We start from the raw sequence: 14289 nt of genomic DNA, 5'->3' as shown, positions 1-14289 counted from the left end.
GTGAACTCTGGGCTAGAAGGCCCACACCACCCTCTGCCCACCCTTCTTTACTGTGCCAAGAGGGGTTAGCCACCCCACTGGCCTCTGGAGGGGGTAATCCTCCAGAGGATGCACCCAGGGATGCTCACTCTGTCACCCTGTCTGGGATGAACAGGAATCTTTGAGATAAACCCCAGAGACACCATTGCTTGGCCTCCTGAAGTCCCTGAACACTTGGGTGTCTCGTGGAAAGTGTCCTGTGACTTGAGACCAGTCACCAAGCGGTGTCCTGGGCCCAGGCCACTCTGGTTCCTCTTTAAACCTTAGTTCTTTCCATGTTGCAGATGAGAAAAAGCGGGCTTGAAGCACCTTGCCTAGGACCGACTGCGATTAAATCTCCCCTTAAGTGAGGGTCTGCGGAGTATGGTGATGGGGAACACGCCTTGGGGCCCCACCATCCCCCAGCACAGCCAGGTTCTGGAGCAGCGGTTGTATTTGACTCCACAGGGGAAACGGAAGTCAGAGAGGATGACATCTTTGACCAAGATCACTCAGGCGGGGTGGGGGGACGGGCGATGTTCGCCTTCTCCCTCCTCCCCAGCCCAGGAAAAGGGGCGCCGCCCGCCTTGGAGAAAGCAGAGGTTTGGGTGGGGGCTCAAATCCCAGGGGGCTTGGCTAGGGTGGCCTGCAAAGTCTCAGAGCTGAGTTGAGAGGTGAGAGTCCCACGGGTTCCGCGTGCTCTTGGTGGTGTGGGGTGTGGCTGGGTGCGCCCGCTCACTTGTCAGCGCGGCCCCGGGCGCGGGGGGCGACAGGGGTCGGTGCCTCGGAGAACGCGGGACCCAGTGCACTCGGTACCAGCCCGGGCAGAGAGAGGCGAAACCGCACAGAGTGGGAGACGAAGGGGCGGGAGGGGGCTGCGGGCCAGGGCTCTCAGCTCAGCGCCAGGGGTTGGCGTGGCTGGGGGGCCGGTCTGAGGGCGCGGGGCAGCGGAACTGATCCGGCGAGAAGGCTCAGTCCGCGCCGCTGTCTGCGCCGTCGGGGAGTACTGGGTCGCCCCTCCCGCGGGGTCCCGGCGGGGCGGCGCCAGGCAGCGGTGACGTGCACTGGGGAAGTGCCGCGCGAGCGGCCGGAGCACTGAGTCGCCCCCGGCGCGGCGCCTGGCAGCGAGGCGGGCAGAGGCGCGCGGCTACCGAGCGGCAGCAGGTAGGCATGGCCCGATGCTCCGCGGCTCCGGGACCGGGACTCTCCCAGCCGCCCCGGTGCTGAGTCTGCTTCCGGACTGGGGGCGATCTGGGGGTCCGCGCTTTTTGCCCTTCTGGTTTGGGGACACGCCGGGCACATACGAGCTCCCCACCTCCGGGGGGCCTCACTGAGGAGCCCAGGGAGCCAGCCGCACCCCTTTGAGCCCTCGGACCTGGGTTGCACGACCTCGGCTTCCCGGGCTCCTCCGGGCGCCCCTCCGTCGAGCGACCCTCGGGGGCTGGGCACCGCCAGGAGGCGGCTCTGTGGGGCGGACGAGAGGGTTCCGGGTATAAATAGCTCAGTTCGCTGCGTATGGCCTGGGCGCGCCGGCTATATTTGGTGGAGCTAACGCCTGGCCCGGGCCCCCTTCCCGGGGGGGAAACGGGGAGCACGTATTCTCCGGGCCGAGGGGTGGGGTGGGGTGGTAGTACCCGAGGGCTCACCTCCTTCCTGTTCTCACCGCCGCCCTAAACACTCACCAACCCACACCTGCCCTCAGGCAATGGGTTCTGATTGAGACCTGGGTAGATAAATAGGGAACCCGCTCCGGGATCAGACTGGACTCCCCGAGCTCACTTCACTCCCCTCCCAGGTCCCCAGCTCTGGCAAAACCAGGTGGGGCCTCGGGGCCTTGGTTTATTTATCTGCAAAGTGGGTTGACAACTCATCCACCTGGATGCTGGCCCAAGCCAGTAGCCGGCAGGCCTGTGAATGGGAGGGAAGCAGTGGGGGCAATGGCCTCCGGGTGTGGCAGGGAGTGCTGCCTGGATTCTGGGTGAGGCGCAGGCACAGCCCCTAGGGCCAAAGTGCTTCTCTGTCCCAGAGGCACTAGGCTGTATGTCCAGAGGTGCTTGGGACGACAGGATCACTCTGGGTTATGACCATGGCCAGGCTGAGTGGTCCACGGGACAGAGGATGGCAGCTGGACCTATGGCCTTTATGCAACCTAGGTCAGAGAGGTTTATCCAAAGTCAAGAGGAGGAGTGGGTGTGGTGGGGGTTGGAGGGTTCTGGGGTCCAGGACCTCATTCTGAAGGCTCAGGAAGTCTTCGGCTGTCAGATGGGTGGTGGGAGGGACGGGCTTATGGAAGAGTGTGTCCTGGAGGATGGACTCAGCCCCTTGACTGATGGACAGAGGCTTGGGCTCAGCTTAAGGAATTGCTCCCATGGTGTGAGGTCTGCCCCCAAGGGGTTCTGAGGATGGCGGTGGCAGTGCCCAGACAGGTCTGGCACCTTCCTGCCCAGTCTGTGGTATAGTCAGTGCCTAGGTTGGACATTGGGAGGCCCAAGGAGATCCCAAGGCAGGCTCTGTAATGACCCCATGTGACCTTGGGCAGGGCCTGATACCCAGAAGGTAACTCAGCTCTCACTCACTACAGCTGGACACCTCTGCTTGAAGGGCAGCGAGGAGAGGCAGGCGTTCATGCTCCTCAGGAAACTGACCAGGGAGAGCGTGTGGAGCAGGGTCTGTGGGGCCCCACTCTCTGGCTGGTGGTGTCTGCAGGACAAGGCTGCCTTGCTCCAGGGCAGGACTCGCAGGGACCTAGCAGGTGTGGAGGGGCCGGTGCCGCCCCTTCGAGGTTAGGAGCCCAGTAGAGCGACCCCAGGGCCCCTCGCGGCCCTTCTGCGAGGAAGCCAGTGGAGAAGACAGCCAGGCAGAGCCATCAGTCCATTGGACGCGCCTCCGGATCAGGCGGGATCAGGCGGGATCAGGCCTCCGCCGCTTCGGGCACTGGGCCCGGACGCAGGGGCGGGGCGGGGCGGGGCGGGAGCGGACAGGGCCTGGGGCTCCTGCCGGCGTCGTCTCGGCGAGCGCAGACCTCCCGGCTTCAGTCTCCATCTGTGCGATGGGCCGTGCGAGGAAGCCGGTCACGGAGACCCAGGGTTCTCAGTCAATGTTTCGAGCGCCGGGCCGCGCCCACTTGGCCCAGCTCCAACGCGGGAACAATGAAGAGTGCCCCGCCCGGGGGGAACCACGGGGTCCCCTTTGGCGCGCTGGGATGCCCAGTGTGGCTCAGGGGTTCCTTGACCCTGGGTGGCCTTACGTGTTGGCTCTGCGCTCTGGCCAATACGGTAGCGGACAGGGAGGGCGTCTACTCCAGGCAATACGGCAGCGGCTCCTCCCTTGGCGCGGTCACGTCCCCCACGTCCCGCGCGCTGCCTGGCAGCGGGGCTGGGGCGGGGCCGCCCGGAGCATCCTCTCTTCCCACCCCCACCTGCCCCCAGCGCCCCCCAGGGTCGGCCGGACTCCCACCTGCCCAGCCGGAAGCTGAAATAGGAAGGATCATCCATCCTGCTCCCTGGGGTGGGGCTGGGGGACGGCCAGGGTTCCACTTCCCCCTCCCCAACCGTTCTGATCTCAGCCAAACCCCCCACCTTCTACTTGCTCCAAAGCCCCCAGGTGGTGGTGGTGGGAGCTAGGAACCCAGTTTTGGTGGAAGGGTCCCTTCCTGGCTGGTGGGTCTTGCTGACACAGAGATCACCTTCTGGGCCTTGGTCTTAGGTGACAGTTTAGGGCTGGGGCGGGGGTGCGCTGCAGGAAGTTGAGTGGGACAAGGTGGCCACGTGGATGGGCAGCCTAGGCAGGGCCAGGCTGGGCAGGGTTGGGTCCAGGCCTGAGGGGGGTTAGCTTGGGCCTGCTCAGCTACCTTCAGGCCCTTCCCCATTGCCCTCTGAGCTTCCTAGAGGAGGAGGCCCCCCAACAAGGTAAACAAAAAAACATCCCCAGGGCCACTGTCGAATGGCCTTCTTGTCATAACTGGGTGATGGAGGTGGAGAATGACTCAGAGCTAGGGGCTGGCCTGGGCAGCAGTGTCCAGTCTGGTGAATGAGAACTTTGTTTCCACCCCACTGGCCCCTACAAGACATGAGCCCACAGGAGAGCTTGTGGGAGCACTGGGCATGTGCGTGGTCAGAGAAGGTGGGGTGGAGGGCCCAGGCCAGGCTCAGAAGGCCTGGATCAGACTTTCACCCACTGCCCAGCTCCCACCTCCCCAGAAAAAGCCTCAGGCACCTCCCTCCAGTCACAGCTCCAAACACCAATGAGGGAAGCGCTGAGATGCATCCTGTCCCCACTCTTGGAAAGGAGACAGGCACTCTGATCAGAGTGTCCTGAATGCTCTGGTTACCTGTGCACAACAGGGACGGCAGGCAAAAGAAGAAGGGGAGCCCCTCCCTCCTCCTGAGGGTACAGCCACCCCCATGGGCTTCAGGGGCCTTGAGGCCTGAGGAGCCAGGAGCTAGCCTCACTGGGCTGTTTCCCTGTTGCTCAGGCATGTCTTCCAAGCCTCCTGGTGCAGGAAGAGTCAGGAAGGAATGTAATTGCCCCTTTCTTGCCCCGCCCACCTGGAGCTGGTCTCCAAGGACTAGAGGTCCAGTCACGTAACTGGCCAGGCTGGAAAGTGCACCGACGAAGCACGTGGGACAGGCCACAGGCTCTGGGGCTGGAGGCCCCCTACACTGAATGCCCCTTTCCTGGTTCATGGCCTGCCCTGGAGGCTGAGAGGCCACAGACCCAGGACCCGAGGTGGGTGAGGGAATTGCCAGTATAGAGGCCTAAGGGGCAGCAAGCCTGTGGCTGGAATGGAGTGGCAGAAGGGGCCCGGGAGGCCACCAGGACATGGTCAGGGCTGACTCTGAGGTGGGAGCATGGGGTCAGGTTGGGAACACGCTGGTATGAGGTTTGCACTAACTTTTTGGGTGGAGATGTAGGGGTTGGGGTGAGGCTGGGCACCCTCACCACCAAGGACATTCAAAACTGGTGAATGTAGTCAGAGAAGGGGGCCATGGGAAGAGGGGTGATGCCATGGGAAGTTTGGAGCCTCACGCCAGCTAGGACCCTCACCCAGAGAGCCAGTGGGTCCCTGAGGCAGCAGCTGGCAGGGGCCCCTGATGTAGGAGGGCACGAGGGATGGGTCATTCAGAGGGATCTCTGTACACGTGCCTCTTTGGGCCAGGACCTGGGAACAGCCCCTGGAGCCTCACCTGACCCAGAAGTGGGCACACATACCCACCTGGGAGATCAGCTTTCCGAGGCCTGGAGGGTGGGTTATTTCTGGGCTGGGAACGTGGTTTGCGTGCTTCCCTGTGAGAGTAAATGTCACTGAAAGGACAGCCGGCCGGCACGCGCCAACAGATGTGCTGGCGCCACCTCCCTCTGTGCTGTGCTGAGGGTCCCCGACCAGTCCCCGAGGGGGCCGCTCCTCCCACCCTAGGTTTCCCTTGGAGTGTCAGCCAGCCTGTGCCCCAGCCTGCCTCCTCCACAGGATAGGCTGGCCTGAGGAGGCCATTTTGCTCTTGGAAATCTTAGCTGCCCCCACCCCTCGCCATAAATACACAGAGCACTTCTGGGTGAATCCCCTTTGCCCCCAACCTTGAGACCCCTGCTCTCCATCATCTTCCCCTGCTTGCACACCCTCCCCCACTGCAAATTGAAGTTCACTAGAAATCTCCCTTCGAGAACGATCTGGTGTGGGGAACAGGGTGGGGGTCATCTCAGTGTGGCTGCAACCTGGGCTGGGGGCTTAGCCGGGAGAAAGCAGTGTCTCTGGGGTGTTCAGGGGATGGTGGGAGAGATGACCATATAGGACCTTGATCCAGGCGTGCGAGATGGCCCCCTCCTTGTGTGAGCCTTGGCCCCTACAGGTCCTGGAACACGCTGTACCCTCCTGCCTCTGGGCCTTGGCACCTGTCCCTCTGTCTCCTCACCCTCCCCAGTGCTCTTTCTCCTCAAGATCCTGGAGGCCTCCAGGGAGGACCCAGCCCTGGCGGGCAGAGAATAGGGCTTCAAAGGTTGTGGTGCCCATGATTCCCCTGGTGCCCCAGGTCTGACTGATGGAACCAGGGAGATCTTAGAGGGAGGCCCTGTCTTATAACCGTGGGTTTAAAAGTGTCTGGCTATTCCTAATTGCTCACCCCAGACACACTCTCCTCTTTGGCCTCCACATGATCCATTTGATTTACTTTACAAAGCTCATAACCTCAAACAAGCCAGGATACTGAGGACAACCAATCCCTCAGTGTCCCCGTGACCACAATCACGACCACTGTCTGGAGTCCTCGGTCAGGGATTCCTATGTTTTCTGCCTTAGTGTCATTGCATCGCGGAGCATTCACATTCCTAAGAATATACTTCGTTGTTTTTTGTTTGTTTTAATATCACTCAGCTGCACTTACCTTAGAGACCCTTTAAACTTAATGCTCACAAGGGGAAGGGCAGAGGTTCAGTGCCCCCACGGCACCCAGTGAGTTTGGGATGACATTTGTCCACTTGTCCCATGCCAGGCTCAGGCATGTGGCCATGTGATCCAAGGCAGGGCTCTGCAGAACCTGGGGTGGGCCACTCTGGAGCTGTGCTCAGACTGTCCGGGCGCAGAGGCCCTTGTCTTTCCTCCAGTCCTGTCCCAGGTTCTGTGTGGCCTCAGATGCAGAGGTGGCCACCCAGCGGGCTGCACCGGGTCACGGGGCTGTGCCTGCATTTGCGGGAGGATGAGGGCTCCCTTGACTGGGGTGCCCCCGTGTACCTTTTGGCTGTGTCCCCAGATGGCTGCATGCCTCTTGGCCTCAGACACACCCTCCATCCTGCTCACTGAAGTCCAGGTGTCTTCCGAACACCGGGGTCTGAGTGCAGGGAGAGGTGAGGGCTTCTCTTGGGTTTCCCAGTGGCGCCTGTGGCCCTGGCCCAGCTGAGAAGCAGCGCAGGCTCTGAAGGTGAACCTGGCAGATGGGGGTGATGGCAGGGCTGCTGTTCTGCTCCAGTGGGCTATATCTGCCTTGTCATCACCCTGATAGCCAGCTGGCTCCTGGGGTCCAACCATCAAAGGGTGGTGCTCAGACAACAGCTCCTGCTTGCAATCATCTACAAAGCCCCTAACCCCGCCCCCGCCCAGACACCCTCTGAATCAAAGCCCAGGATCCCCCCACTCCACTGCGGGATCGCAACCTGGATACCCCTTCCCCATACTGAATCAGAGTCTGGATCCCTCCAGACTACTGAATCAGGGGCCCCGGAGGGCACAGCCCCTGTGGCCAGGGTGCTGGGGGGCAGGCTGGAGGTGGGGGTGGGTGGGTCTTATTCCCCACATTCTTTTGCTCTGCACATTGAAGCTGTGCTCAGACAGGCCGGGCACAGAGGCCCTCGTCCTCACTCCAGAGTCCTGTCCCAGGTTCTGTGGAGCCTCTGATGCAGGACTGGCCACCTGGAAGGCTGTGCCAGGTCAACAAGGATCCGAGGAAAAGGGGCAAGGGGTGGAGCCAGGACAGATTACGAAATCAGGGCGGGCAGGCTGATAGGAGGGCAGCGGCGCTGCTGTGTAGCTGCCCTGGTCAGGAGGTCCCTGGGCATCACGCAGGTAGGAGTGTTTACACCACGGAATCGGCAGATACTACCTATCAGGGCTTCCTCCACCAGGGAGCTGGCTTATAGCTCACCGCGGGTGGGGAGACACGGAGCTTCAGTGGGCAGCAAGTGGCTGGATCCACCAAGCCCTCCCTTGCCCACGCCTGCAGCAAAGAGGCCTACTCTGTCCTTGGAACAGCTTCTGTAAGGTGAGGCTGATTTCTGGGATTTGGGGATTTCTGGAGCGAGGATCGGGGATGAAAATGGGTGGGGAGAGGAGGATCTCCAGGTGGAAATCAAGTTCCTGGGCCTCAAATGAGCTAAGTTCCTGGGGTTTAAAAGAGGGAAGTTGACCCCAGGCTTCCGCGGGTTTGGGGCTGACAGTGGGTGTGGCCAGCTTCCACTGGGCAGCCTGGGGGCTGCAATGGTTTGCTCTGGTGGGCTGGATGGAAGCGGTTCTTCCCACCGTTCCCTCACCAGAAGAGCTAAACTCCAGCGGCCGGACAGAGGTAGGTGGGTGATAACAGGATGGGACAAGTCGGGGCCAGCACAGTGACCCCCAGCCTCCCCGTCTGCTCCCCAACTCAGTCCCTGCACAGCACTGTGTGTGCCTCCTCAGACTCTCACTTCTGGTGCAGTGTGATCAGAGTGGGAAGGACGGGGAAGCCCTGTCCTCCTGGGAGTGGGAGAGCAAGGCTGGCCACATCTAGACTGAGGTCTTGAGGGACAGCACCACAGACCGAGCCCCAGGCCCCACCAGTCCTGGCTTCACTGCCCGAGGTGCTGGTGGCTAGCACCACGCGGCTTCCCGACACAAGGTCAGGCAGGAGACCAGAGCACGGCTGATTTCCCCACTGGGGTCTGCCCTCCTCAAGAGGTAACCTGAGACCTGGCTGAGCCCAAAAAAGCTACTGCCCTTTAGAGCTAGTTGTGTGGGAGCAGGCCAGGCCTGCGCAGGGGAGGGAGGAGGAGCCGCAGCTCTGGTCAACCCACACCCTGCTGTCCTGCACCCAGTGCAGGTGAGGGGCAGAGGCAGGGTTCTCAGGTAACATCAGGTGGCTGGCCCGGCCCAGAGCTGAGCTCCTACTGGGGGCTAGGGCCTGAAGGGAGGGGCGGCCTGTTGGGTGCCCGCCCTCAGCTACACCTGTGTCCCCACGCTGCTGGGCTGTAGCTGGGTGACTGACAACTGAGTCAGCCTGGCTTCCTCTTTCTCAGGGACGCGGAATCAGCCCTCCTGGTCATGGGAGGGGCAGTGATCGACGATGGCCCGACCGGCATCAAGGCCCCGGATGGGGGCTGGGGGTGGGCCATCCTCTGGGGCTGTTTCGTTATCACGGGCTTCTCCTACGCCTTCCCCAAGGCGGTCAGTGTCTTCTTCAAGGAACTCATGCGAGAGTTTGGGATAGGCTACAGTGACACGGCCTGGATCTCCTCCATCCTGCTGGCCATGCTCTACGGGACAGGTGAGCAGGGGCTGTCATGCCAGGTGACCACCTCTGAGAGTTCACCAAGTTCACTTCTGGGCAAAAAGCCCTGGGGGCTGGGGGCTGGGTGGTGCATCCAAGTGTCCGCAGCCCTGGTCCCTAGAGGCAGCCGGCGGGAAGCCTTCGAGGGGGCTATGGTCTCCAGAGGGCAGGTTGGCACGGCCAAAGCTGTCTGAGACCCTGTCCAGAGGGCCGTATCCGCACAGTCATGCTGGATCCCAGAGCCATCCTTGCTGCCTGCCCAGACCAGTCAGGAGAGATGCCCCCAGTGGGGACCATTCCTTGTGAGCCATGCTTTACTTAGGAACTGACACGCGACTGCGGTGCCCCTGTGTCTCCTGCGCCGGGCTGTAGGGGCCTCGGGGAGGGGCAGGTCTCCCTGGGCATGGACAGCCTTGGTCCCGCGCCTTAGCTGCTATCCCTCACCCTCCAGGCCCACTCTGCAGCGTGTGTGTGAATCGCTTCGGCTGCCGGCCAGTCATGCTCGCAGGCGGCCTCTTGGCGTCCCTGGGCATGGTGTCTGCGTCCTTCTGTGGCAGCATCATCCAGCTCTACCTCACCACAGGGGTCCTTACTGGTGAGTGAGGCCCCGCCAGGAGTGGAGTGGCCGGGTGGCAGTGGTTCCTGTTGATAGAAAAGATAGGACCTCCTGGGGGAGGCCAGCTGTGGGGTGTCCCTGCCAGGCGCCCATCTGTCCCTTGTTCTCCGTCTCTCCCAGACACGTGGGCTGGTGTTGGGGGCTCTGAACACACACTGAGTCCCCTCACTTGGATGCCTCAGGTCCACACGTGAATCATTCAGGCTGGTGCCCGTGCCTGGGAGAACCTGGGCCGGGACACCTGACTCACCTGCCTGCTCCCCTCCAGGCTTGGGTTTGGCGCTCAACTTCCAGCCCTCACTCATCATGCTCAACCGCTACTTCAACAAGCGGCGCCCCATGGCCAACGGGCTGGCGGCAGCAGGCAGCCCGGTGTTCCTGTGCGCCCTGTCCCCGCTGGGGCAGGTGCTACAGGACCACTATGGCTGGCGGGGCGGCTTCCTCATCCTGGGTGGCCTGCTGCTCAACTGCTGCGTGTGTGCCGCACTCATGCGGCCCCTGGAGGCACCCCGGCAGAGTTCGGGTTCGGGGCCTGCACCCCAGCGGCCGCCCCGGCGGCTGTTGGACCTGAGCGTCTTCAGGGACCGTGGCTTCGTCATCTATGCCCTGGCCGCCTCCATCATGGTGCTGGGGCTCTTTGTACCACCTGTGTTCGTGGTGAGCTACGCCAAGGACCTGGGGGTGCCCGACACCCAGGCGGCCTTCCTGCTCACCATCCTGGGCTTCGTCGACATCTTCGCCAGGCCCACCGCCGGCTTCATCACAGGGCTCAAGAAGGTGCGGCCCTACTCTGTCTACCTCTTCAGCTTCGCCATGTTCTTCAATGGCTTCGCCGACCTCACAGGATCCACGGCCAGCAACTACGGTGGGCTGGTGGTCTTCTGCATCTTCTTCGGCATCTCCTATGGCATGGTGGGGGCCCTGCAGTTCGAGGTGCTCATGGCCATCGTGGGCACCCAGAAGTTCTCCAGCGCCATTGGCCTCGTGCTGCTGCTGGAGGCCATAGCTGTGCTCATTGGGCCGCCGTCCGGAGGTGAGTGCTGGTGGGGGGTGCGGGGGGGTGGGGGTGCGAGCGGCCTTCCCTCCCTGGGCCTGGCTAGGCCCTTGGGCAGTTTCCACACCTGCTCTTCCTGGGGAGGGGACTCACCCGGGGGAGCTCTTAGCTGGAAAGGCCTCCACCACCGCTCCCACCCCTGTCTAGCCAAGTCACCATGTATCTCTGCACATGGGCAGCTGACCTCAGTGGGGGAACACAGCCTCTTGCACATCCCAGGACCCGCTTGGTTTCATTGTGGGAAGAAGCCCATGGGCCTGAGCCATGGTGGAGGCCCTAGGCTAGCCCTAGCCCTAGCCAGGCTCTAGGGTGGAGTCCTGGTCCTCCTTTCTGGCTGTCCCCATACCCCGGGGACACTCAGAGCTGAGGCCAGGGTTGGCTTCTGTTACCCTGGACTTTTGCTTTATTTTTTGATAGCTGAGAAGATAGGGGTGGGGATGTGGGAGCAGCGTGGCCAAGGCCCTGCCAAGTCTCTGCACCTGGGTTTGGGTCTCTCCAGCCAACCCTGTAGGCCCTCTACCTCCCACTTGACCTTGGGCCTTTCACTCTTCCTGCCTGGGGTGGGGGGGCCAGGGTTCTGGTGTGAGAAGGTGCCTCAACTGGGGTCCCAGGGTCCTTCTGGGGTCCAGGTGGTTCCTGTGAGGGCCACTGCGGCAACAGGCAGCAGGGTCAGACTCTTCAGGTGGCCTTGGATGAGGCCCCTACTCAAGGCTCTGCTCTAAACCCTTGTCAGATCCACTCTGCTTTAGCCTCTGGGTCTCTGCTGCCTGGGGTGGGGTTGGGGGGTGGCGGGCAGTGAGGGTGGCTGCCTTACGGGTCCCAGGCTATCCTGGTGACTGGGGGTGGAAGCTTCAGCCCTGGGCTGACCCTGTCTCCCTGCACTGCAGGCAAGCTCCTGGACGCGACGCACGTCTACCAGTATGTGTTTATCCTGGCGGGGGCCGAGGTGCTGGCCTCCTCCCTCGTGCTGGTGCTGGGTAACTTCTTCTGCATTAGGAAGAGGCCCGAGACGGCCACGGAGGAGGAGCGCCACAAGCCCCCAGAGGATGTGAGGGTGGACTCCCGGGAGGTGGAGCAGTTCCTGAAGACGGAGCCTGAGAAGAACGGGGAGGTGGTTCACACCCCGGAAACGAGCGTCTGAGCCTGGGGAGGACGGCAGGGGTGCAGGGAACTGGACAGAGACCGTCAACGCTCGTATTTATTTCACAAACAGGACCAGCTTGGGCGGGGCCTTCGGCTCCGCGCCGGCTGCCCGGGCAGTGGATCATCACCCGATCAGTGTTTTTCAGGGGAGGTGGCGGGGTGGGAACGTGTCATTCCGAGGCGGATCTGCGGTGAAGCCAAGCCGCGAGGTTATGAGCCGTCTGCACCAGGGACCCCACCTGCTGACCCCAGGGAGCCCAGTGCCCACCGCTGGGCTCAAGGACCCAGAGACCCAACGCTTTGGAGACAACACAACTTTAATCAGGGGGTGGGGCCAGGGACAGCTATGGAGCGAGCACTGCCACAACAGGCCTCCCCACGTGCCCATGAGTGCCCTGTCCTACTGGGTCTCCCGTGTGCCTCAGCCCACCCCTTTTTTGAGCGTCTTAGTGGACAAAGCTCCCTCCTTCACCTCTGAAAGGTTTGAGATAAACCTGCTCTTACTTAGGGACAGCGGTCTAACCGTTGACCCCAAATGTCTTTCTCAAAAGAGCGCCTGCTTATTTTTACAAAGTGGTTTCAGTCCTTGTCAGCCACGTTAGCCTTCTAAATACTGCTTGTTCTGGACCCTGTCCTGTTGGACCTCAAATGGCTCAGCGTGTTCACACAGCACCCTGGTGGTCGGCAGGGAAGGGGCCACACAGCAGGGATGTGGACACCTAGGCTGGGATGTACATGTGGTTTCTGTTCACTGGTGTGTGTTTGAAGAAAAATGGTCTGCCTGCTTTTGTTTATTCACCCCTTGGTTAGCTGACAGTCATCCCACGTGGTCAGCGCCCAGGGCTGGTGTCTGGTCCCTGTCCTTTTCGAACAGCCCTGCTCAGCCCTGCCCTGGGTACCTCACACCCACCTGCCCTCGTGGCCAGCGGCGGCCTGTGTGGCTGGGAGCCCGGTCAGAGGCCGCTGGGGCTGCCTCAGTAGGTGGTGCGTCGAGGGCGCTGGGGACGGCAGCGGGCACCCTGGCGGGCCGCGTGCAGCCGGAGAGATGCCACATCCCTGCTCCTCTGAAACGAAAAGCAAGCAAAAGCTCACGTCCTGGGCCCCCCTCCCCAAGAGGTGTTGCCCTAAGGGGGCTGCTGGCTCCCTCCTCCATCTGGCCCTTAAGCTCTATGAGGGAGCCGGGCGCCTGCCTACAGCACCCTGCCCCATCTCATCCTTTCTGTCCTTCCCCTCTGCCTGGGCTGTGGGCAGTGCAAGCAGCTGCAAGGGTCAGGTGGTAGCCCTGCATCCACTGACCTCACCCTGTGCAAGGTGGGCCAGGCAGGGGCCAGCCCCTGGGAAAGCTGAGCCATGAACACCCAACTTGTCAGCCCCACCTGTGGTCTCTGAACTGGAGTGGGGCAGGGAAAAAAGCACGAGTGGGTGGCCTGCTTGTGCCCTTCCCCCAACCCCCCCCAGCCCTCATCACGACACCCCGTTCTCTCCTGGCAAGACCTTGGCCTGGCTGTTGCCAGTCACTCAGTTTTCTTGGGTCTCTTGGGACCAGCTGTGGGGGTGATCAGGGCCCCTGTATTCCACACCACCACCCCTTCACTCTCACCTGAAGCTGCCTCACTCGTCCCTACTCCCATCTGGGACCCTCTACAGCCACACTGGGTATACCGTTCAGTGACTGAGATGGTGTGGGAGTCCCTCCCCTGGGGGTGGGACCCACGGCTGGTCTGGTGCTGGATCCATGCACCCCACGGTGCACCTGAGGCCCCCTGCCCCCACATTAGCTGGTTAAAGCATGCAGGGGCTCTGCCCAGATTGGAGACTGACCTGCAGTCTAACCCTAACCCTGGGGACAGGGTGACCAGATAGTTCGGTCTGCCTGGTTTTCTGGTTCCAGGCATTTCCAGCTGTGCCCAAGACACAGAGAAAGAAAACTTCCTGTCCTCAGGAAGCTGTGGCTGCCAAGGGCCAATGGCCCTAAAAGCAGTTAGGAGAGCGGTCAGTGCTCTGGAATGGACAGGGCTCTCCCTAGTCCTCCAGACGTCCCACCGGAGGAGGCTCACACCCAGCTTCCCATGAAGACACAGATGCGTGTGCTAAGTCCACTCTCACAGGCCCTTAGCAGCTCCTTGGAAGACACATACACATCTGCCTAAATCAGAAGTGGGGGGCACATGAGCCAGGCGCGCTGCCAGAACTTGGGGCACCTGCCACCCTGTGTGGAGAACACCCTGGGACTCATGTGCAGGCCCACACTGGGAGAGCCTGGCAGGAAGGCAGACCCCGCTGTCAGTGGCTGCCCAAGGGTTCTGCCAATGGCAGTCTGGGATGCAGCTGCCTAGACCTGCAGGGCCCCCTCATGGCTCCCCAAAGGACACTCCCCTGTAACCCTAAACATCCCTACAAACAGTGGTGCCAAGGGGTGTGCTGCTTTCGTAGCTCCCAGCCAATGGGGGTGG

The 14289-nt window shown here is 62.0% G+C and overlaps 2 protein-coding genes across 11 annotated transcripts in view; one reads left to right on the top strand and one right to left on the bottom strand.

Moving 5' to 3' along the window:
* The first annotated feature begins 500 nt into the window (after positions 1-500).
* Positions 501-12386, top strand: SLC16A3 (solute carrier family 16 member 3). 8 transcript variants are annotated; one of them, XM_060394949.1, is made up of 6 exons: positions 501-692; positions 7630-7766; positions 8773-9020; positions 9475-9618; positions 9908-10672; positions 11581-12386. In XM_060394949.1, exons 3-6 carry the CDS (start codon positions 8798-8800, stop codon positions 11832-11834), a joined length of 1386 nt encoding a protein of 461 aa, XP_060250932.1. In that variant the 5' UTR covers positions 501-692; positions 7630-7766; positions 8773-8797; the 3' UTR covers positions 11835-12386. The 8 variants fall into 8 exon arrangements, with proteins under 8 accessions (XP_060250932.1, XP_060250933.1, XP_012041773.1 ...); XM_012186383.4 differs by lacking the exon at positions 501-692 and adding an exon at positions 799-1182; XM_027974308.2 differs by lacking the exon at positions 501-692 and adding an exon at positions 1110-4746 and having other exon boundaries at positions 8918-9020.
* The window catches only part of CSNK1D (casein kinase 1 delta), a 42164-nt gene continuing 34230 nt past the window's right edge, over positions 6356-14289 (bottom strand). For 2 of the 3 annotated variants that reach the window (XM_042256228.1, XM_042256229.1), the window contains one exon: positions 11874-12900. In XM_042256228.1, coding sequence (XP_042112162.1) covers positions 12811-12900 — 90 coding nt within the window. In that variant the 3' untranslated portion in view covers positions 11874-12810. Of the gene's footprint in view, positions 9666-11873; positions 12901-14289 lie in introns of those variants that run through there. The other variant, XR_009595371.1, reaches the window with a different exon arrangement.

This window comes from Ovis aries, chromosome 11 (assembly GCF_016772045.2).
Source record: "Ovis aries strain OAR_USU_Benz2616 breed Rambouillet chromosome 11, ARS-UI_Ramb_v3.0, whole genome shotgun sequence".
Classification (NCBI taxonomy): Eukaryota; Metazoa; Chordata; class Mammalia; order Artiodactyla; family Bovidae; genus Ovis; species Ovis aries.
The sequence above is the reverse complement of the archived record's forward strand: the minus strand, read 5'-3'. Positions and strand labels throughout refer to the sequence as shown.

Excerpts from the sequence above, each read along its gene's own strand:
- SLC16A3 (XM_060394950.1), top strand. The coding sequence starts at position 8,798 with ATGGGAGGGGCAGTGATCGACGATGGCCCGACCGGCATCAAGGCCCCG. Across the intron at positions 9,021-9,474 it reads GGCCATGCTCTACGGGACAG|GCCCACTCTGCAGCGTGTGT; the intron begins GTGAGCAGGGGC and ends CTCACCCTCCAG. Across the intron at positions 10,673-11,580 it reads CATTGGGCCGCCGTCCGGAG|GCAAGCTCCTGGACGCGACG; the intron begins GTGAGTGCTGGT and ends CCTGCACTGCAG.